We start from the raw sequence: 21,198 nt of genomic DNA, 5'->3' as shown, positions 1-21,198 counted from the left end.
AGAAGGAATGCTTACATCATTCTCTTGCTTCTTTCTTCACATGGAGCCATTTGTATGATGGTTTTTTCAATTTGTTGGTTTTTAAGTTTAATAGTTTTGCTAATACATAGACACCAGCTGCCAGTTAATTCAAAACAGCAGACTGCTGGTGAAAGACAGCCTCTTTGGAACAGATGTTAGAGAAAATCCACCTGATTTTGTACAAGAGACTTGTACACATTGGACACAGTTAGAAGAGTTACTGTGTTAATGAAATCCTGCTGCACCATCCTATAGGAAGAAGGGACATCACCTCTCATGATAGTCAAAATCCTTTGGCTATTTGCTAGCTTTCTTTAATCTGTAGTCAATATAGGAGATGTAAAAACCTAAACTGTCATTTAAAGTGGGAGTGGATGAGAAGCACTTAGATCATGTACTTTACCTCCGCAAAAAATAGGTGTTGAATAAGAACCCTTCTCACTTCCTCGCCCCTGCTTTCTTTTTTTGGTCTTTAATTTTTAAAGTATGGTTTTGGAGTTCTGATTTGTGATGTTTCCTCGCACAGTGGTGTTGGGGATGTGGTGCCTCTGGCTGGCAGCTTTCTGGTTCCTTGATCTTATTTTCTCTGTATGTGAAGTAAAAAACATTTCCCTGCCTACCCTTTTTTTTTTTTTTCCTGTGTACTGGATGGAGGTAGCAGTTTATACTGCACATTAATAGATGGCCAGGGATTGATTTGGCTTATGTCGGTGTCTTTACAAGGAGTCCCTCTCTTGAGGGTGGTCTTCCTGGTGACTTTACAGGGAATCAGTATTAGACTCAAGTCACTGTAGTGAGAAAACTCCTTTTTCTCCTGCAGGTAAGATGCAAATTTAAACTACAAGGGAATTCCTGTTAAGCTCTGAAAAGTTCAACATTTTCAGAGCCAAATTTTGAATCTGAAATAGAAAAGCAGAATGGAGATGATGGGAAAATGTCTGTTGAATCTGAGTAGCTTCACTTTCATAAAGATAAGGTATTAATAGAAACAAAATTGATTAAATTTATTTTGAATCTGAACATTAATTCTTGTCCTTTAAAAAGAAGATCTTTTCATCAGCAGATTGGGAAAGATTATGGTAGAAACACAGCTCAATTAGAAATAAGCCCTAAGATGGTTAACTGAAATTATTAGGGAGTCGGAGAATTTTCAGTAACAGGACATGCTGAAAAGTACTTAGTTTAATGAAAGACAATAACATAGGATGTAATAGAGGATTACAAACTAATGAATTATGGAATGAGGATGAATATCCAGACAGAGGATAGAGCTAGAAAGCTTAATAGTGATAGTGAATAAGAGGAAGATGCTGGGTTATTTTAACATAACACATATCTGTGAAACTCACTGCCCTAAAATATTGAGGCTAAGTTCTCAGCAGAATTTAAGGATTAGCTGTTGATGGAGATGAAAAAATGTATTCATTTTTACAGAAGATGAGTTAAACACCCTGTAATTAAAAGGGATACAGATTCTTAAGCTAAAAGTCATAAACAGACTGTTCCAAAGCATCTGTTAAGCTCTGCTGCCTGGTGGGATAGGCCTGTCTGCTTGGGCACATGCTGTTCTCTTTGCCCTATTTCCTATTTTCTGTCACCTGCTGGAGGGAGAACTGCTAAGATAGTTTTGGGACTTCAGGAAAAAAAAAAAAACAAACCCAGTTTTTTGTTTGTTTGTTTTTCAGAGCCAGCTGTTAATGTTTGTTTTTCTACTTGGATATTAGACTGACTGTGGTATGGGTTGAGTTACTCTACATATGTACATTGCCAAGCCCAAGAAGACTCTGATTTCCAGGGTTATTAGAAACAAACAATAAATAGACTCCCTGGATTTTAGTTCTTAAAGAAGAAACTTACAAGGCTGAAGTGCTTCTTTTGGATCTAGCATACTTCTTTATGTTTGTGAAGTGAAAACCAAACCCCAAAAGATCCCTGTATGTAGTGCGAATGTTTTGATTTAAAAGCTTAAATGTTGGTAGCAGGATTTCCATTTTATCTTCTGTTTTTTTTTGTCACTTTGGAAACTCAGACATTCTTTGTGCTCATTCTGAGGGCCCCTGAGGGAAAACTGGTGTGAAGGTGTGACATAATCAAAATTTCTTAGCTTTTGGCCTTCATACTGCACTTCAATCTGCATGTCCCGCATCTCCTGTGCATTAGCATATCACCTCATCATCTGCAATTGACCACAGTGAGTTAAGGTTCCTGACATGATTTACAGCTAATTCCTCTGTACAATTTGGAGACAGAATCTCATTCTGTCTCTGGTGTGAAATCCTAAATGAGAAGTTTCAGCTACATGTGCATTGTTAGCAGTAAATTTTTTTTAGTGGAGATCCCAGGGACCAAGTGACAGAATGTTTGGCACAGTGGAAAGTCTTACAAGAGGATCTTGTTTTCTTGGTCATCCAGCCAGTGAGGACCCCATATTGGAAGGACAAACTTGTCTCACTGGTGTATGTTAGTATAAACTAGCAACTATTAATTTAGGCCATTCAAAGAGATTTTGCCTCCTTTTTTACCTCTTTACCCTGGAGAAGCAAGGAGTGTTACTCATCAGAGGCAACCACCAGCTGCTGTGCTCATTTTTGTCATAGAAACAGATTAATTTGTTTCCTTTCCAGTAACAATGTCAAGAAATATAATTTCTCTTGGTGAATTCAGGACTAATAGAGGTGGGTGTTGAATTAAGGTGCCTAGACACTCAATTCCTGTATCTGTTAGAAAAGATTCTTTACCCACTGATCTCCAGCTCAGTACCTCCTCAGGGGTGCTCCTTCACACAGTTCCTGCATCCTGGAGTGCTGTCCCACTCCTGTCTCTCTGCAAGGCCTCCTTTTTCTTCAGCCATGCCAGTGCTAGGTGGAGTCCCAGAACATGGAGTTCAGCCTCCAAAAATCCATCTGAGCATCCTGGTTTTTCTTCCAGCTTATGCTGGTACGCATATTTACCTATCCCAGATCCTTTTACCTGGCCTCTGGAGCTGGCTTTCTTCTGCAGGAAGAATTGAGAATCAGGCAATGCCTTTCTGATGCTTTTGGTTGTGCTAGAAGGTGAAGAGAGTAGGGCATGAGGTTGTTGTCTCTCACAAAACACTGGGATTGTTTGCTGGTCAGATCACAGGCACCAGCTGGGACAAAGCCTGTTTCCTAATGAGTCCAATCTCTCCCTCCATCAGCTGTCTGTCCACTAAGCACCAAAGGAAATGGTGTTTTTCTGACCACAAGAGAAATGGCTGCTCCTCATGCTACCAGGGAAACTTAAGTGTGCATTCCACTCTTCTCTGAACACTTGGCAGTGATTCTTTTTTAGTATTTGTATCAAACGAGGTGTCCATATAGGCTCTAAATAATGTGTGAAGCTATGATCAGCAATTGGAGACTACAAAACTGAACTTACAATAGTTCTGTCTGTTTCTAATGGAATACTTTTGTTAGTGGAAAATGAAAGTGTGTCAAAGGTTTAATGTGGCCTGGGCTATTTGGTTCAAAAAAACACAGGCAGATTTCAAAACTTACCTACCACACAAAGTTGTCAAGTTGAAATCAACCTTATTTTTGTCTAATCCCATGATTGGCAGAATACTTTGGATTTACAACATCCACGCTGAAGCCTGGAAGGAGCCAGGATGTTCATTACAACTGTCAGAGCGTCCAGGTTTTTGGTTATAAATTCTGCACCCTTGGAAGATCTGAGAACTCCAGGCATTTTAACTTGCTGGAGTTTCTAAGTTTTTTGGCATGGAACCAAGAGCATGGAAAACCTGAGGACCCCACGGTTTTGTCTCTCCTGTGATCCTAATTTCAGTACTATTCTTTTGGACATCCTTTTCCCTTTAAGCTTATTCCAAAATCAGTGTTAGTTTGTTTTTATGTTTTTAATCTGAGCTTTCAGATGTATGCAACTGTATGCCCGGTGTAAGCTATTATTTTCAACCTCTTGTTCCTTAACTCCTTCTCATGGGCTTCCAAGATTCAGAGCAGTGACTGGAAAGATGTAGTCACTGAGTTTATATACTCAGCAATCTCTGTTCTTTGCCTATCTAATATACCCTGACGAAGGCTTGTAAAACTGAGTTCCTGGTCAGTATAATTCCAAAGAAAAGACTGAATTTAAGAACCACATCCTTTGAACATTTAGTAGCATATGCATTTGTACATCTCTCTGCAGAGCTCAGTATTGTTCTGAAGTCATGGGGTAGGGTTACTAAAATTCGTGATTCCAAAAATAATTTATTTGAGAATGGTTAGTGAACTAGCTGAGGACGTGTGAGGCACAGACTTGGTTTGCTCCTCTGCCAGCAGTTTCCTTTTCATCCCCAGCAAACATCTTGGTCCTTGAGTTCTCCATATTTAAAATAGTGACAGTAGCATTATCCTACATAATAGAAATTGCAAGATAAAATATATAATAAGATGTAAAATGGCTTGTGTACCATGGTGACTAGAGTTTTTATTTTTTTCTTTTTAAAAAAAACCCTGGAGTTTCATATTTCATTTTCAGCAATCATGGGAGACACCACAAAAGCTTAAGATCCTTTTGTTCAGCCTTCAATATTTTTTCCTGTTCTTGTCTGTGGTAATCCCTCTCCCTCTCATTGGGTCAGCAAGCTCACTGAAGGGGAATGTCAAGTGAAATTGATTTGAAACTTCTAAAAGGGAGAAAAGAAGTTAATTTTTTTCCAATATTGCCGATATGCCTTTTATATCTGTATTATGTATTTTAAAATCTATGTTTATAAGTATGTTTTTAAACTTGCTGTTTAAACTTGCAGCTTTTGCTGTTTTGGAGCACAATTCCATGAGCCACTTGTGCTGAAATAGCTGAGGAGGGCAGAAACAGAGGGGTTCAGGAGCACTGTAGCTGGATGTAATTGGCACTGAGGTTCACATGAGATTCAACTACAAGATGAGTAAAAAGACTAAATAATTTGTGAAATTCTCTAAGAAATGAAGATGCTGGGATGTGTGCTTTCAGGACTATGGTGGATTGTTCCCAGGAGGGAACCAAATAAATCAGTTTCAGTAGGAGACCCAGCCTGTGCTTTTTCACCATATTGCTTATACCATTCCTTTCCATTTTTTGGCTACGCTCATTGTGACATGGGTTTTCACATTTCTGCTATCTGAAAGTTGCCTAAATTTTTACCCTTAATATCTGGAAGAGCCATTTAAATGCAGTGGATTGATGTTTATTGCCTTGTCCCAGTACGTACACATGGGACTGATATTATTCTCTTGATGTGAAGGCATCACTCAGCAACGAAATTCTGTGATTCAGTAATCAAACATTAATGAAGTACAGAGTGAGCTTTTGAATGTTTTTCATGCCCTGATTACTAAACAGAGGTAAGATCTGTAGTGAAGCAGAATGTGTTTGTCCTCATGCTGGGGTTACAGTGTTGAGTGGGACCCTGAAAGGTGCTGCTGCCATGCAGTGACACCTTCTGCTGAAGTCTCAGTCAGAGTTGAGTGCCATGGCTGGTCAAAACACAGCTGGACAGACTGCTTACAGCTTTTTCACCTCTTTTTTTTTTTTTTTTTTCTCAGCAAATAAGCAGCCCCGTGTGGTTTATTAACAGAGCTACCTGAACATTGAGTTAGAGCTGCAGCAGCAGGAGCTGGCTTCTGATCTGTAGAGACGCTCAGTGGCTGCAAATTCAAGTGGCTGAAGGTTACTGAGGCTTGTAAGGTCTCTCTGGTGGCCACAGTAGAACCATAAGAGAGTCATATGTTTTCTTGCTGTGCAGCAGGGGAGAGGCTGATCTGGAACCACGTTTTCCCTGCTGCTCATTACTCAGGTCTGGACTTTTAAAAAGCTGTTGACTTTACATGAGTCTTTGGTTGGGATTCTTCGGAAGCACAAACTGTATTGCAGACCAGTCATGGAGATCTCTTAATGGAAGGTACATTAGAGGTAATGGTGCCATAAACCAGTATTTTGTAATATTTGGAGATAAAAATAGAAAACCGGACAACTTGAATAAGGTCTAATAACGAAAACTTGAAACAAGAGAGGTAGGAAGTATAGTTGTTTTGCTTTTATTTTTTTTAACCACCAGTAGAAAGTTTCCACTATTTACAAACTCTTAGAGCATTTGTGAAAATTTTTTGCTTATCACAGAATATTCTTTTAATTTTTTAACTTTGAGGAGGTCGGATTAATTATTTTTGTCATGTACTTTCAATGGGAAGGCAGATATTTATATTGCATTAATTTTCACAACTGCGCAGCCATTTTGTTTTTCTATAGCTAGTCTAAGTCAGTGTAAATTTTATGGCAAACCAAAGGGTGCAAAAACTAAAGAGCTAAAAATGCTTCAAAGTACTTGTGTGTTCTCAAAATTCTTTGGCTGAGAGTTCAGTTTTGTATGACAAGTGAAAACCACTGAAAATATCTAGCTGCAGCATTGGTTTGCAGTGGTACAACTTTACACTTCCAGTAAATGAATTTCAAACAGAAGAGTTTTTTCAGTCTTCCAAATCCATACTCAGATATTTGCCTTGTGTTTCAATGTGAGTTGTTCTGCAGGCTCTGGTGTTTAGGTAGCTACCTGGCCGTGACCTGCAAGTTGCTCCCATGATTTTTGCTGAGAACATTGCTTCTTCATAGGTGCTTATGGTGAAGTTTGTATGTGTGTAACTTTTTCTGCTGTCACACACAGTGCTGAGCAGTCATCCTGCAGTCGTCTTTCTGATGGACACATTTGATCCAGGGAGCTTTGAAATTACTTTTGAAAAGCAAAGTGAACAAACATTGCTGGTATGGGCTTGGACCTGCCTGTTGTTAAAATCTTATTTTAGAGCAGAAAAGGTGCGAGAGAGCGATATTACATGTTCAAGTACTGGGTATTTCATGTACTTTGCTGGCGGAGGAATCTTTTAGCAGAAAAAGCCTGTCAAGAAAGGTACAGCACTGCTTTAGGGTGTTCATTGTGATGTTGGTACATAGAAATTACAGAATTTTTAGAGGCTCTTGGCCATAGATATGTAAGATTGAATAAATACTATATTTTCCTTTTTTCGAAGGTACCTGATATAACCATTAAAAGTGCATTTTAATGTGCATGTGAAGGGGTCAGTTAAAAATTGCATAAAATTTTGCTTTTCCTGGTAGCTGTATTTCCTTCACAGTGACCTCCTAATGTGGTTCCTTTCTTTAAAGAAAGAAAAAAATAACCTGTATTTTAAATCTGCTGTAGCACTTTGCACCGTTGGTGCGCTGCATTTGCACTTGTGACAAAATGACGAATTTGGAAGTACAGGGAGTAGTGACCTGAAGCGTTTCTCTTCCTCCCCTCCGGGCACTTGCATGCATATGTGCAGGCACACGTGCACAGTCGTGCCCTCCCCGTTTCAGAGTCCTAGCAGGCATGTTGCACTCCTCTGTGGAAAAGAAATGTGGCATTTGGGTCAGTGTTTCTAGCTCCCAGACGACCTGTGATGTAAGATGGCTTATTGCTGTACACAACAGGAATCTCTGATGTACTTGTTAAATAGCGTGTAAAGAGCTGCGGGCTCAGATCCCCTTACATTTCAGGAGTTTTAAGAATTGAAAGATGACCTCGTAAGAGGCAGCAGCTCTGCTTTTCCAGTTCTGGTTAATTCGTGTATGACACAGGTGATGGTGTCGCTCTGTGCGCATGTACAGCACACATGAGATGTGTGTCTCAGCGGTGGATGCTGGGTGCTAGCCTATTCCCATTGCTTGTCCCGTGGGACTTGTTTGAGCCAGAAAAAAGCGTAAGTCACTGTTAATGAGCAGAGAGAGGTTAGCACCTGTCTATCTAATCCATACTTTCTCTGTATTTTATTGCACCAGAGTAATGCTGCCTTACGGTTCTAGCGCATGAACAGCTAAACAGTACTTGACATTTAAAGAGATTTTCTGTTGTGCACTTGTATAGTCAAGAGTAATTCTAATCCTATTAAAGATATTATGTCATGGAGGCGTGTCCTGGAGGAGAAGGCTTCTGCTAACTGGCCCGATGGAAAGCAGAAGGGAGGGGCGAGCAGGAGGGCGGATTTATTACTCGATAGTTAGGTCAGGGATTTCTGTGGGAAATGCCCAGTGGTTGCAGTTGCTGATGATTTCACGGCAACAGCAGTGAAACACAGAGTGCGCTCCGGTAGCTGGTTACTGAATGAGACACTGCAAATGGGTGGAAAGGAAAAAGACAGCGTGTGAGAGAGTCAGAGAGACACAGAGAGGGAAGCTGAGAGCAAGGAAAGTGCTCCGGCTCGAGGAGAGTCTCCCAGGTGTACTGCAGAAGCTTTTTGGAAATGGATGCGAGGACCATCTGCTGCCTATAGATTAGAGGACTGTAGACTAGGAGTGCAGAAAAAGAGCTTATGTCTCTTTTTAATAAAAATCAAAGTTCTTCGTAACTGATTCATCAAGATAAATCATGAGTGTGCTCATGCATGGGATATTAATGTATAAATCCATGCTTCAGACAGACAGAGTACAGCCTATATTGCTATAAAAAATAAACCCAGCAACAATGCAGTGAATAAATTCTGCAGTGATTATCTGATTTATGTACGAAGAAAAAGAGAAGCAAGACACAGACAGCTCTTAGCGCACTGTGGCATTTGCAAGGCACTGCATTTAATGCTGAGAGATGCTATACATTAAATCTGACAACTGTGAAAAGAGAGATCATGGAGAAGTCAAGTAGTGAGGATTCTTCAATTCACCGGAGTCCATCTTTGGATAGCAAAGACTCAGATTTTGCTAAACCTTCTACCTCAGGGAGGCAATTTGGTCGAGGTTTTACTGCAGGAGCTTTCTATGGTACAACTGGATCACGCACACAGAGCCACACTGGGGTCGGAACCGGGACCGGCGCTGGGACTGGAACTGGCGTAAAAAGTGAAAAATACAGTGCACCCAAAGGCAGCAAATACGTGGTCTTTTACCTGGATCTATCCTTTGTTTTCCTTTTAGAATTTAAGAAGTGCAACATGGCAAGAGGCTGCCTGTGTTGTTTGAAATACATGATGTTCCTTTTCAATTTAATATTTTGGGTGAGTACTGCCTTTTCAGTTGCCTTCATCTGTTAGTGTATCCTGTACTGCTGCATTATGTGTATAGTGCATCTTTGGAGCAGTACAGTAAGTTCTCTCCTCCCCTCCCTCTCTCTCGTACCTGCTTGGAATATTTTCAGTGTTAAACTTGTGTCTATTGGGAAATGCACATGCTTTCTATATCTTTATTGCTACCTGGTTACTGTAGTTTGGCTTCTAATTGCTCAGACTTCCTATTCTAATGTGCCTTGAACTGAGTTATCTAAGAAAGGGCAGAATTGTTGCCCTTTAAGGAAGACCGGAATTATTGTAGCATTAAAATCCTGCAGCGGCTGGATTGTTGCATTCTGTTGTAATACTTGTATTGCAAAAAGCTGAAGGTTAATTTTTCAAGTATATTTTCATTGTCACCATAAACCTAATTTACTTTGTGTAAACTTCATTTGACAAACTGCTTTTTCATTTGAAGGAAGTTCTGTCCCATTTCTCCAATTAAAAACCAGTAAATCATGTGTGTTCTAATGTCTTAAGGTCTCAGCATAAATGTAAAATGCCTGGAATGGTGAATTAATCTGGATTCAGTTTCAGCTGCATTTGTACACATTGGTGTGTGAAGTTGGAGACTTGCACTTGCTTCTCAGGGATCAAAATTGATTTTCTTCCATCAGCCAAGAGGCGTGAGGAGTTGTAACAATGAATGTTTCAGCCAGCAAGTTAAAAGCATAATGGCTACTTTGAGCAAAGTATTGTCACGAACAAGGGAGGGAAGGAAAGTTAAGTCATCTGCCAGCTAAGCATCCTTCAGTGCAGTTTTTGTAAGGAAATTACAGGCTAATTGAAATACTGAGTATTCATGAATATAACCCAACATGAAATGGTTTGCTTAGTTTGAAAGCAAAGGTCACTGCTTTCCTGGTGGTTAAAAAGCTTGGGCACATGAACAAAACCATTCATGGTTGTGATCCAGAAACATACAGTAAGCTTCATAAATAAATGAAAATGCCATCCTGGGATTTATTTTGGGAAAAGGGGCATTAGCCGTCTAGTTCAAATAGCTACCTCTGGTGTACCAATATCATTGTTCAAATTAGGAGCCTTACTAGCAGGTTCTCTGTTTATCTTGACCCACTTACTGAAATAACCTCTAAGAGCAAGAGTTAATGGGAGATTTGGTACAGTGTTGAACCGCTCACACAACAGTGAGCTTTTATCAGTAATAGACTGAAATCCCACAATTACTGAACTTGTGGGCATCTTACTGAAATAGAAAGATAAAAGTGATCGCTGAAGAACATCTGATCACAGTTCACTTATGATTTTCTTTTCTTGTTCTGTACGCGTACCCTACTCGAAAGTTGCCATAAGTATTTTTGGAATAAGTAATTTTAAACACACCATATTTATATCAAACTGGCTATTTGACTCAATGCTGCATTACTTTGACACCTTGAACTATTTTTTTTTTTTTCGTATCTGTATGTGGTGACTTGTTTTAGAAAAGCTTTTTTCTGGTCTCATTATTCCTGTCCTCTGTGATCTGTTATGTAGGTGTCTCTTCACCTCTTTAGATGCAACATCTCTCTTTGATTTTTTTCTTCTTCCCAAGCAGCAATTTTCTTGACTCTACATCAGACCTTCAGAGTCCATTTTTTCTGTTCCTTGAACTTGCAAGAACATTTCAGACTTCCATCTGTGTGCTCATCTCTGCTCAGCTCCCACTGGACTTTTATACAAACACATTGCTGCTTAGGTTAAAACTAGCCTACCATCTGGAACTGTTCTCTAGTGTCCTGTGCTTATTCAGTTCTTACTCTTACCTCTTAATCCCCTTGACACTCTTCTTACCATGTCTTGGTTTGTGAGGCTTATATCACTTTTCTTTCTTTTGCTAAACTCTATTACCACATCTTATTCAATATTCTAAAAATGCCTTATTTTTAGAGTAAATTATGCTCTTCAGAATGAAAATAAAGCTCTGGCCTGGCGAATCTGATAGATTATTGAAAAAAAGCTAAATCTAAGATGCCAGGTGCTTTTCAAGGTATTGCACAGCAGACATATGATCCTTCAGCCTGGTTTAAATTGCTCAGAAGTGCCCCCTTCTTCACTGTGGCTGTCTTATACTCAATTTTGCAAGCCAGAATGGTGTTCCCATGCACTCTTCCAGTTTTTCTGTATTCTTATTTTTTTTTTGACTGGGCTATTTTATTGTTTGAGACATTGAAATGAATAACATTTTCCTTTGACACATGGAAATGCAATTAGAATGAAGCATACTATGCTACGTGTTCTGTAGTTTGCTTCATACCTGGAACCTCTACTAGTTCCACCATGACTGTCTTAGAGGTTGTGGATGTTTGGCTCTGTATGTGCTCCTTGCTGATGCTGTGCACCTGCAACATCTCTCATTCCTGTCCTGAACTCTCCTGCTAGCCCAGCACTGGTTTCCCCACACAGCTCTGCCAGTGCCCTTTGCTCCCTGCTATTTCATTCCTATCTTTCTTCCTTAACCTGCTTTTTCCATTCCGAGATTTGCTTATTCTCACTGCTTCCTTCTGAATTTCTTTTAAGAAACCCAAGTCAAAAAATGTGAAGCTGTGGCCTGCTCTTGAGCAGCGACTATTGTCTTTCATAATGCAAGGTGATTTATTTTTAAAAAGAGAAACTTCATTTTTAAACATGAAATTTCCTGAACGGTAATTTAAAGCAGAATGAGGCTCCTGGTCTTCAGAGATGAAAAGACCACTTCTACTCTGTTGCCATATAAAATGGTGCTTGTGAGATGCTTCCTCTGAAAATGAACACAGGAGGTGCCCTTTGGCATCACAGCATGCTGGGCAGGATTGTCTGGAATGATTCGTAATGTTGGCTCAGAGGAGGATGTTCTTCTGCAGGAAAAGAAGAACCTTTTTCCATTATTTCTTCTTGAGGCAGAGAAACTGGGGCTAAATCTCTTCCTCATGGGCCAATGACCTTTACTACTCTTTGAGCCTTGCAGCTAACCCATGCAGATTTGACAATTAATTATATGCTAATAGTATATATGACACTCATTATTTTACATACAATATATTTTACTTATTTTAATGTGTAGCCATAACTGTATGTTTTGAAGTGATGGAGAAGTCCAGTAGTCAGTGATTCTCCCTGCACTTTGTAGCCAACATGCTGTCACTGTAATAACTGCAACCAAGAGTTATAGCAAAAATTCAGTGTCTGTGAATTTGATTTGTGACAAGAAAATACAGCTTTTGAAAATTACTAGCATGTGTATCAGTTAACCTGGAAGGATCACCTACGAATTGTACAAAGCAAAGTTGTCTAAGTGGGGCCTAGCAGTAAGTTGGAACAGAAGGTGTTTCTCCACTGAATTACTGAGAGCTTCAGGTATTTCTCTGTGTCCCTCTGATTCTTAGCAGTTGTTCACGGCCATCTGGCATTGCTTTCTTTCAGAGATTAGGAAAGTCTGAGCTGAGGGTTAAGGAAGCTTATAGTATTTAATTGTGTGGCTAGGATGATGATTTACACTGAATTCATCCTAAGTGCATAATATGTTTTGCAAAGGGACTGGATGAACAGCTACAAATGTTAATTGATTTAGTTTGCCTTCAAGAATATTTATGTGCAAACATGCAGAGATTGCAAAGTAGCTGATATTGCTCTACAGAAGAAATAAAGTATTGATTTTTGCTTCTACAGATAGTAGCTAAATTGTTAAGGAAGATAATCACCAAATATAAACATTAGGGTATATCTCTCTGTGGGAGATTTCACTTCATTGTTATTAGAGAAAAGGATTACAGTAATTATTTTTACAAAGTGTATCAGAAAATATTACTGGTTATAAAAAAGAAATTCTATGAAACGTGAATTTTTAAAAAATTCACTCATGAAATGAGAATTTCATATGGTCTTAAAAGGGAAATTCTGAAATGACTGCCATAAGTTACCAAAAAATTCACTAGGGAACTTTGCAAGTAGTCTATGGTCATGGTTACATTTTGTCTTGTTCTATTAATTTAAATTAGGTTAATGGGTCTGCATACAGTGAAGCATTCATAATAAACATCTTGATAGGTTTTACTATTGCTTAATTTTAATATAAAATGCATTTTACTAGGAGCTGTATGGCAAGATTATTAAGTCTGATCTTCTGTGTTTCAAGAAGAGCTAAGAAAAAAATAAGAACAGTCAAGAAAATCCTTAATGGGGTTTATTTGTCAAGAGTGTTAAATTTTAAACTACTAAAAAAATCTGATCAGAATAATACCTGTTATTAATGTTCTAATTAAAAGTGGAAGTTATAAGCAGAACTTATAATTTATCTAATTTAGGTGGAGTCAAATATACAAATGCAGTCATTTAATATTTACTTTCAAAGTAAATTTTACACTAGCATTTTCCTTTTACTGAAATGTAAGTTTAGGTGAGAAAAACATGCACTGGAAACTTGCTGGTCCAGCAGGAGCAACAAAAAGTCAAATACATCAAATTTTACCCTGTTGCTCTCTAATTACAATAATTATAAAGACTGTTGCTGCTGGAGAATATTTTTTGCATTAATTATTTGTGCAATTTACTCCTATAGCAGGAGTAATTAATATTTTTTTTCTGTCGATTAAAACCAATATTGTGTATTTATCAATGAGCATTAAAACAGTAGTGCAGCAGCCATGCAGGTCACTTTGACTGAAGTCTCAGATCATAGTAAAAGAGAGAGAGCATGTCCACTCTCTGGGTCTGGCTGCTGTCAAAGCTGTTGGTACTGTAAAGCAGCTAACAACTTTAGAATGGTTTGAATAAGGTAATCCATACTTATTTATGCCAAGCTGGAATAAATAATATAGTGCACTGTTTAGTTTGAAGGACAAAACTCTAATGCCTAACTGAAGCTGTTGGACAGACAGTTAAATCATGTGAAGAGACTTGGTCCCTACAAATAACTGAAAATTTAATCTCTGAGGTTTAAAAGGGGTGGACAGTTTGTCCCTTAAATCAGAACAAAATTGCTAATGACAAACAGCTTTGGAAAGGACACACATTAAATTTCTCTCTCTTTTGTTGCCCTCCTGCTAGCTGCATTATCTGATATTCCCCATTTTCTTACACAGGGGATTATGACAGGGAGAGACAGTGAGTAACCCTGGGATGCTTGTCTCTTGACATAATAGTGATATTTACTTCTGTTGTATTTTCACTCTAGTGACATAAGTGTGGTGACAGTTGCAGTACAATCCTAAGTACAATAAGACTATCCAAAAACAACCAATGACCAAAAGCAAGCAGAAAAGTCCCAAACAACCCCTCCCCCACCAAAAAAAAAACCCCAAAAAAAAGAAAAAAAAAACCACCCATCTCAAAAACCCAAGAGAAACCAGCAAGACAGTGAATTCTGGAAAAGCTAATATTTTCAGTGACATTATCAGGAGAATTCTTTTTTTTTTTTTTTTCGATAGGGATTTGAGAAGCTGTGAAATGATCCCAGCTATTAGTTTTAGTTTCCTCTCAAATGGTATAGCACTGTTGGTGTCCCTATGGAAACATGCACCTCGGTGGGGGAGAACTATTAGATAAATGTTTTAGCATGACAGTGTTTTGGCTGGGAGGAGAAAGAAAGGTAATACTGAGTTCAGTGTGTTGTCCTAATGAATGTAAGGTAAATGAAGTCCATTTGCAACCAGCATGATGACATTACAGAATAATATTCAAACATTATTGGAGACCTGAGAGTAGTTTCAATTTAAAATGTTGAGGTTTGCTTGAGAGTTACACTGGTTAATCTGGGTGGTGAGGGCCTCATGCCTTGTTTTAGGGTCTAAGCTGTTTGAACTTGATAGGGAAAACATGAGATTTTTTTGCAGTGTTCCTCTTACTAACTACTCTTTGCTAACACTATATTTTATTAAGGTTGTTTTGGGGGTTTTTTTTAGGTGTGGGGGATTTTAAAATTATTTTGGCTTTCCTTCAGTGTGGAAGCATTTTAATTCTAGCTGTAGGTAGGTGTGAGAGCCATTTGTGTCTGTTATTTTGAATAAACAACCAGTTGATTCATCACTCAAGCAGACTTGTTGTACACCACTGTTGTAATGTGGCCTGTTGGACAGTTTGTTAATTTGTACACGAGGAGGTTTATGGTCATTGATGGTGAGAAGCACAGTAAGAATTCAAGCTGGAAAACAAATTCCTCCCCTCCAGTTCTCCCTGCACCCTTTTACTCCCAGAGTTAAATCTTTCTTTAAAACATATGACTCAGGTTCTGTTCCTCATATCCTTTGAGGACATGAGGATGACATTAAACAAATCAGTGCATGACATTAAACAAATTTCTCCAGCCTTCTACGTCTCAACTCCCCTAACTTTAAAAACAAGAATGTATCAAATTTCCATAAAGCGATGACTTATTGTCAATTTTGAATAAGGGTAATAACTTTGATATTTCCTACTTCAGTAAACCATTTTGTAGGGCCTTGGTTAAGAGGGTCCCTTTTTTGTCTGCTCCTGCTACCCCCCAGGTAAGTAGATCTGCAGGAGGCCCATCCAGAGGGGTATAATCTTTCTCATGTGAGTAGAGGATGAGCTTGTAACTCCATTATCTGGCTGTCCAAGGAGGCATCTAATTTGTTTATTTAAACACTGCTGACACAGAACGAGACCTGGGTAGAAAAGATGGGAGGATGCATTCTAGCTTCTGAAAGTAAAGTGTGGTTTATTAGGGTCTTGCTGTACACATAGTTGGGGTCTTCCTAATGGGTAGCCAAGCCACCACAGATGTTATGGAATGCCATAGGTCCTCTGTGTTTGTAATATGTAAAGTTACCTAGCCTTTCAGCAACTGTGAACAAAAAGAAGAATTCTGCTGTTTATGTTGGGCTTCGCTTTAAATATCTTGCAGAAATGAATAAACCACACTTCCCAAACAAAGGGAAGGGACCTCATATGGCTGGAGATGTATTATTAGACAGCACATGTTTGCGAAACCTATTGGAGACTTGTCACATAAAACTTAATAGTTTTAATACCACTTTATAGAAATGACTGCAGACACTGAACTGAAAGTCATTTCAGAACTTTCTGACACAAATTAGCTTTAAATCAACTCAGATCTCCATTTAGCTCAGTCCCTTGCTGCTTAGGAGCAACTTAAATTGCTGAATTTATTCAGCAGAGATAATTGAACTTCGAATTGTTTGGAAATTTGACTGTAATGATTGTTCTTTCCCGCTGCCTTTATTGAGCTGGGCCAAAGTTCACATGGCTATCCAAACCTTCTTCATTTAACTACTGCATCCAGCATAGCAAGGACTGTGAATATTCGTGGGACTTGCTGCCAGTTTGAATTCTAGAAATCATCTTCAGCTCATCTTCAATACTGTCTCTCAAAGCTTGGCACCCTGGCCAGTTGCTTTATCACTGCTCAGGTAATACACCTAGGGCTAGGTTCTCCTAGGGTTACAGAACATCCAGTCAGTGTTTTTTGTTATCCCTAATTAAGTCACAGACAAGTCCCTACAGTCTTAGTAAGCAACCCAAACCCATCTTTAAGTGTTTGGTATTGCAGTTAGCATACTGGGTCTCTTTTCTCTCACCCAGAACCTCTGTGTTGTCTGGGAACAGAGCTAATGGCTACCCTTTGGAAAGGGATGGAAGCTGAAGCACAGGAAGACTACTCTGCCATTTCTTTTATTTCTTTCTTTGCTTCCTTGTGTTTGCTATGTTTTTGTTATTAAATGTAGGAGATGAGAATTAACTTTTCAGAATCAGAAGATTCAGTAATGTTTAAAAATAGTGTTGTTTTAGTAGGGAAAGGACTCTGTACCCATGGATTCTGTTGAATCTACTTGGTCCTCATTTCAAGCTCCTTTTGGTAATCCTGTCTTCTGTCTCCTAAATAAAGCCCCCTTGTTACTGTTCCTAATCAATGCAGCAGGGATAGTTTTGAAAATACATTAAACTAGTCTCTACATGTCTTTCTTCCCATATAACACTGGCAAGTCATGAAGCATCAGAGACCGAATTTGTATCTTTTTTATTTCTTTTGTGGATTTCCCCATACTTCTCTTTTATGTGCATTCTGGTACAATTTGTACTGCTATAGGTACAAATTATATGTCTTCAGTAGAAAATGATCACATTGTAGTTGATTCTTCAAAGTGTATGACATGTATTGAAAATTGCTGCAAAGAATAAAAATCAGCAGAAACTGGTATTCTAATCATCTGTTACAGAATTATTAATTTCTAATACTGTATTCAGTTGTGACTGATAAGTTTTGGAGTTTTTTTATTAAAATAATCAGGGTTTAATGTTTTAATTTTTTTATGATGAGTAAGGCTGAGGCGAGACAATAGTGGGCTTTGGATAAAGACAGGATTATGAACAGATAACTATAAGCCTTAGGGTTCATCAGATTAACAAATTACCAGTCATTAAGAGAGATGCATTAGTTGCTTGTGTGCACATTTCTACCATGTGGTGGATGTGCTGCAAAGCATGTTAACTTAAACCATGCAGTTTACTCTACAGATAATGTATGGAATAGTTAACAGTGGAAGCAGTTAACTGGGAGTAATTCCATGATATATAGTCATGTCTCTATACCACAGCATGCAATCACTGAGGCTAAAATGATGCAAAAATGAAACAGAGGGAAAAGAACTTGCATTGTACTATTCATTCAAATTTCCTCAATTGCTATCTTAGAGAATTGGAATTTACTAGAAGGGCTGCTTCTGAATCAGATGTTTGTTCTTTTAGCTTCTTTAATTGGTGTATTAAGTGCACTTTGTTTTAAATGGTGCTGCTGAATACTTACATTTGGTTAGTAGCTGTGTCACTGCTGAGAAGTGTGGATTCTTCACAAGACTCCTTTCTTCTTCTGTATTGTCTTGGAGAGTTTCCAACTAGTTATGCTCTTAAGCAGGTAAGAGAGGTGTCTATGAATAGACTATAATTCAGAAATGTAAACATCTCTTTTTGTCTCATTTCATAGTAGTTTTAAACTGAATTGATGGTTCAGAATCTTATTATCCTTTACTTATGTGCCTGTCCCCCACTTTTTACCTTTCATCAAGCTATTGCTGTGTTCCAGAGTTTCCCTTTTTCTTTTGCAGTGTCTTCTGGATGCAGAGACACAGTTAAATTAGAAAGAAAAATAATGTTCTCAACTGCTCTTTCCTTAGAGTTTCAGTTGTCCCGTCTTCTCCATTTTCACTCCTTTAAGGAATTGCTATTACATCTGTTGCCATAATCCCAGAGTGCCTTAGGACCACTTAATGTATTTATCCTCTTGACACCCTGTAAGTATGGGCCGTGCTTTTATCCTCCTGATACAGATGGAAGGCTGAGACACCAAAACAAAGAGAATGTCTGCATTAGAGCACAGGGCTGATAGCCATTAGAGACCAGAACTAGAAAGTTGTCATGGTTTAACCCCAGCCAGCAACTCAGTACCACACAGCTGCTTGCTTATTTTCCCACCCCTCTATCCCAGTGGGACGGGGAGGAGAATCATGAAAAAGGTAAGTGGGTTGAGGTAAAAGCAGTTTAATAATATGAACAAAATATAGTAACAACAATAACTACATTATTATAATTGTAATTAAAAGGGAAATAACAAAGAGAGAGAGATGAATTAAATCCTCCAACCCCCAAGTGATGTACAGTACATCCACTGATTGATGCCCAGCCCATCCCTGAGCAGCAACTGATGGCTCCTGGCTGACTCCCTGCAGTTTATATACTGAGCATGGCATTCTATGGTATGGAAACATCCCTCTGGCCAGTCCTGCCCATGCTCCCTCTCTTCTTCTTCTGTACCTCCTCGCTGGCAGAGTGTAAGACCCTGAAGAGTCCTTGACTCAAGGTAAGTGCAGCTCAGCAACAGGTGAAAGGCACTGGCACAGATTGCCCAGGGAAGTGGACTCCCCATCCCTGGAGATGTTCAAGGCCAGGTTGGATGGGGCTTTGAGCAGCCTAGTCTAGTGGAAGGTTCCCTGCCCGTGGCTGTGTGATTGGAATTAGATCATCTGTGAGGTCCCTTCCAGCCCAAGATATGCTGTGTTTCTATGTTATCAATATTATTCTTACACCAAATCCGAAACATGGCACTGTACCAGCTACTAGGAACAAAACTAACTCTATCCCAGCCAAAACCAGGACAGAAGTCCACACGCAGCAGACTTCAGCATGGAGAGGTTTGTGTTGAGGTCCACGTGGCAGTGTCCACAAGCTCAGAAATCCTGCTGATCACTTCCCTCAAGCTTGGGTGTCTGCAGCAGTCCTCCTGCACTTTCATTGCCAGATTAGCTTGGGCAGAGACAGCTTAAATCTGTCTATATCCATGCTGTAGATGTGTCCTTCTAAGAGACTTGTACAAAGTTAAACTGAAATTGAATCTGGATCCCCGAAGTCCCTGGTAAGTGTCTTAAGCAACAGACCATCTGTTCTGTGCCATGTGCCTTGTGAGAGACTTCAGAGCCAAGCCACCTCGAAACTCCACACACTTGTGCAGCGTTGTCTGCAGGCACAAAACTCCTAACAGGTTTAGGACTGGTACAGCATCCTTTCATTTGGAGGCATACTCCAGAGGTCTGTCATCATGTCACTGACATCTGGAAGTACCTAGAGGGGTGGAAGTTTTCTCATGACACAACATAAACCCTAAACCACCACCTGCAGGGCGTCACTGAGTAAAGTGGAGGTCTCTTCTTTGATTGTCATCCAAAGCATGACAGTCAAGGTGAAGGCATGGCTGTGGGATATCTCTCTTTATTGATTTCATTGTAATATTCTTTTATGACTCCAAACCAGCAAATAAAGTAACTATAACTAATAAACAAATAACCCCATTGGATTTAACACTTATGGAAGATAGAGTTGTTGCATGGCTGGCAGTAGAATTCCTTCCTACTTTCCATACCCCCTCAAGCCATGTGTTAGTCTTTTACTGCCTGAGTGATGTTTGTGCTAATAGCTTTTTCAGCATGTGGAATGTCGAGAGGACTCTCAGGTGGGATCTTTCTTTGCACTCTCAGCATCCGGGAGAATGTTGGGAAGTCTTTCAGTGCAACATGGTTTTGTGTCTTACGGGATGCAATCTAAAGTGCAGATTGCAGGAGCTAGATTTGCTCCCAGTTTGTTATTTTTGTGTTTGTTTAGGCTTTTTTTAGGTGTTGCCTACTCTGTTAATAGAAAGTGCATGTGGAGGTGGCTATGATGTACGATGTTGGTGTGATAGAGCTATCTGTTACTTTGGCAGGTTGGAATCCCATTTTCCTTGGAAATTTGTGTTTGTCTTTCTGCTTTTAGGTGGAAGTGGAGCCTGATACTGTAGCTGATTTTGTTCTTGTTTTGTCTCTTAGTCTGTTCATCAATTTACAGCTTAATTGTAATAAATAATTGTACTTCATTATTTAGTAGGTATTAGTTGTAAGGTTCACCTTATTAGACGTAGGATTTCCGTGGTTCTGTTTTGAGTATTTAAATTCATGATCAAAAAAAAATATAGTGGAGTTACAATTTAATACTACTATGTTTGACTTCTGGTATATTGATTTACCTCCCATTCATGAGGCTCAAATGCAAAATTGGATATACTAGGTCAGACCAAAAGCTTGTGCATCTTGCTTTTTAAAGTATATGGCAAAAAAAATGCGTAGTAGACACTAAAGGAATTGAATGAATTCATGGAACTCCTTTCAGCCATTTATCCAAAATTATCTGGCAGAAAGTCTACTTGTTTAATTAAATATTCTGTGAAAGGGCATTTCCTTTAAAGTCTTGTGCTTGCTAATTTCAGTAGATGCTGACAGCTATCCTGGAAAACAGTGAACCATCTGCCATTTGTCTTGTCATTACTATTTTTTAAATATTTTTATTTTATTGCTGGAATGGAAAGAAAAATCGGAAAAAAATCTAATTTAAAATGAGTTTATGGCAAAAGTAGTATTTAGCAGTGCATGTAGCGTAACATATGTTTAGATCATGGAATCAAAGAAAAAACCTCTAGGTTGGTAGGAACCTCTAGAGAACATCTGGTCCAACCTTCTGTTGAAGGGAAATCCTTAGTTTGTGTTACCTAGGGCCCTGTCAAGCTCAGCACTGAGTATTTATAGCAAGAGAAATGCCACCATTTCTCTTGGTAATCTAT

General features: G+C 39.0%; 1 protein-coding gene across 4 annotated transcripts in view; it reads left to right on the top strand.

Annotated features, from left to right (window-relative positions):
• TSPAN9 (tetraspanin 9) overlaps positions 1-21,198 on the top strand; it is a 168,178-nt gene that overhangs the window by 67,802 nt on the left and 79,178 nt on the right. For all 4 annotated transcript variants that reach the window (XM_062487424.1, XM_062487423.1, XM_062487426.1 and 1 more), the window contains exon 3: positions 8,971-9,050. In XM_062487424.1, coding sequence (XP_062343408.1) covers positions 8,988-9,050 — 63 coding nt within the window. In that variant the 5' untranslated portion in view covers positions 8,971-8,987. The remainder of the gene's footprint in view (positions 1-8,970; positions 9,051-21,198) is intronic.

The sequence above is a fragment of the Cinclus cinclus genome, chromosome 2, assembly GCF_963662255.1.
Source record: "Cinclus cinclus chromosome 2, bCinCin1.1, whole genome shotgun sequence".
NCBI classification, from domain to species: Eukaryota; Metazoa; Chordata; class Aves; order Passeriformes; family Cinclidae; genus Cinclus; species Cinclus cinclus.
Note: the sequence above shows the minus strand (reverse complement) of the source record. Positions and strands in the feature narration are given on the sequence as shown.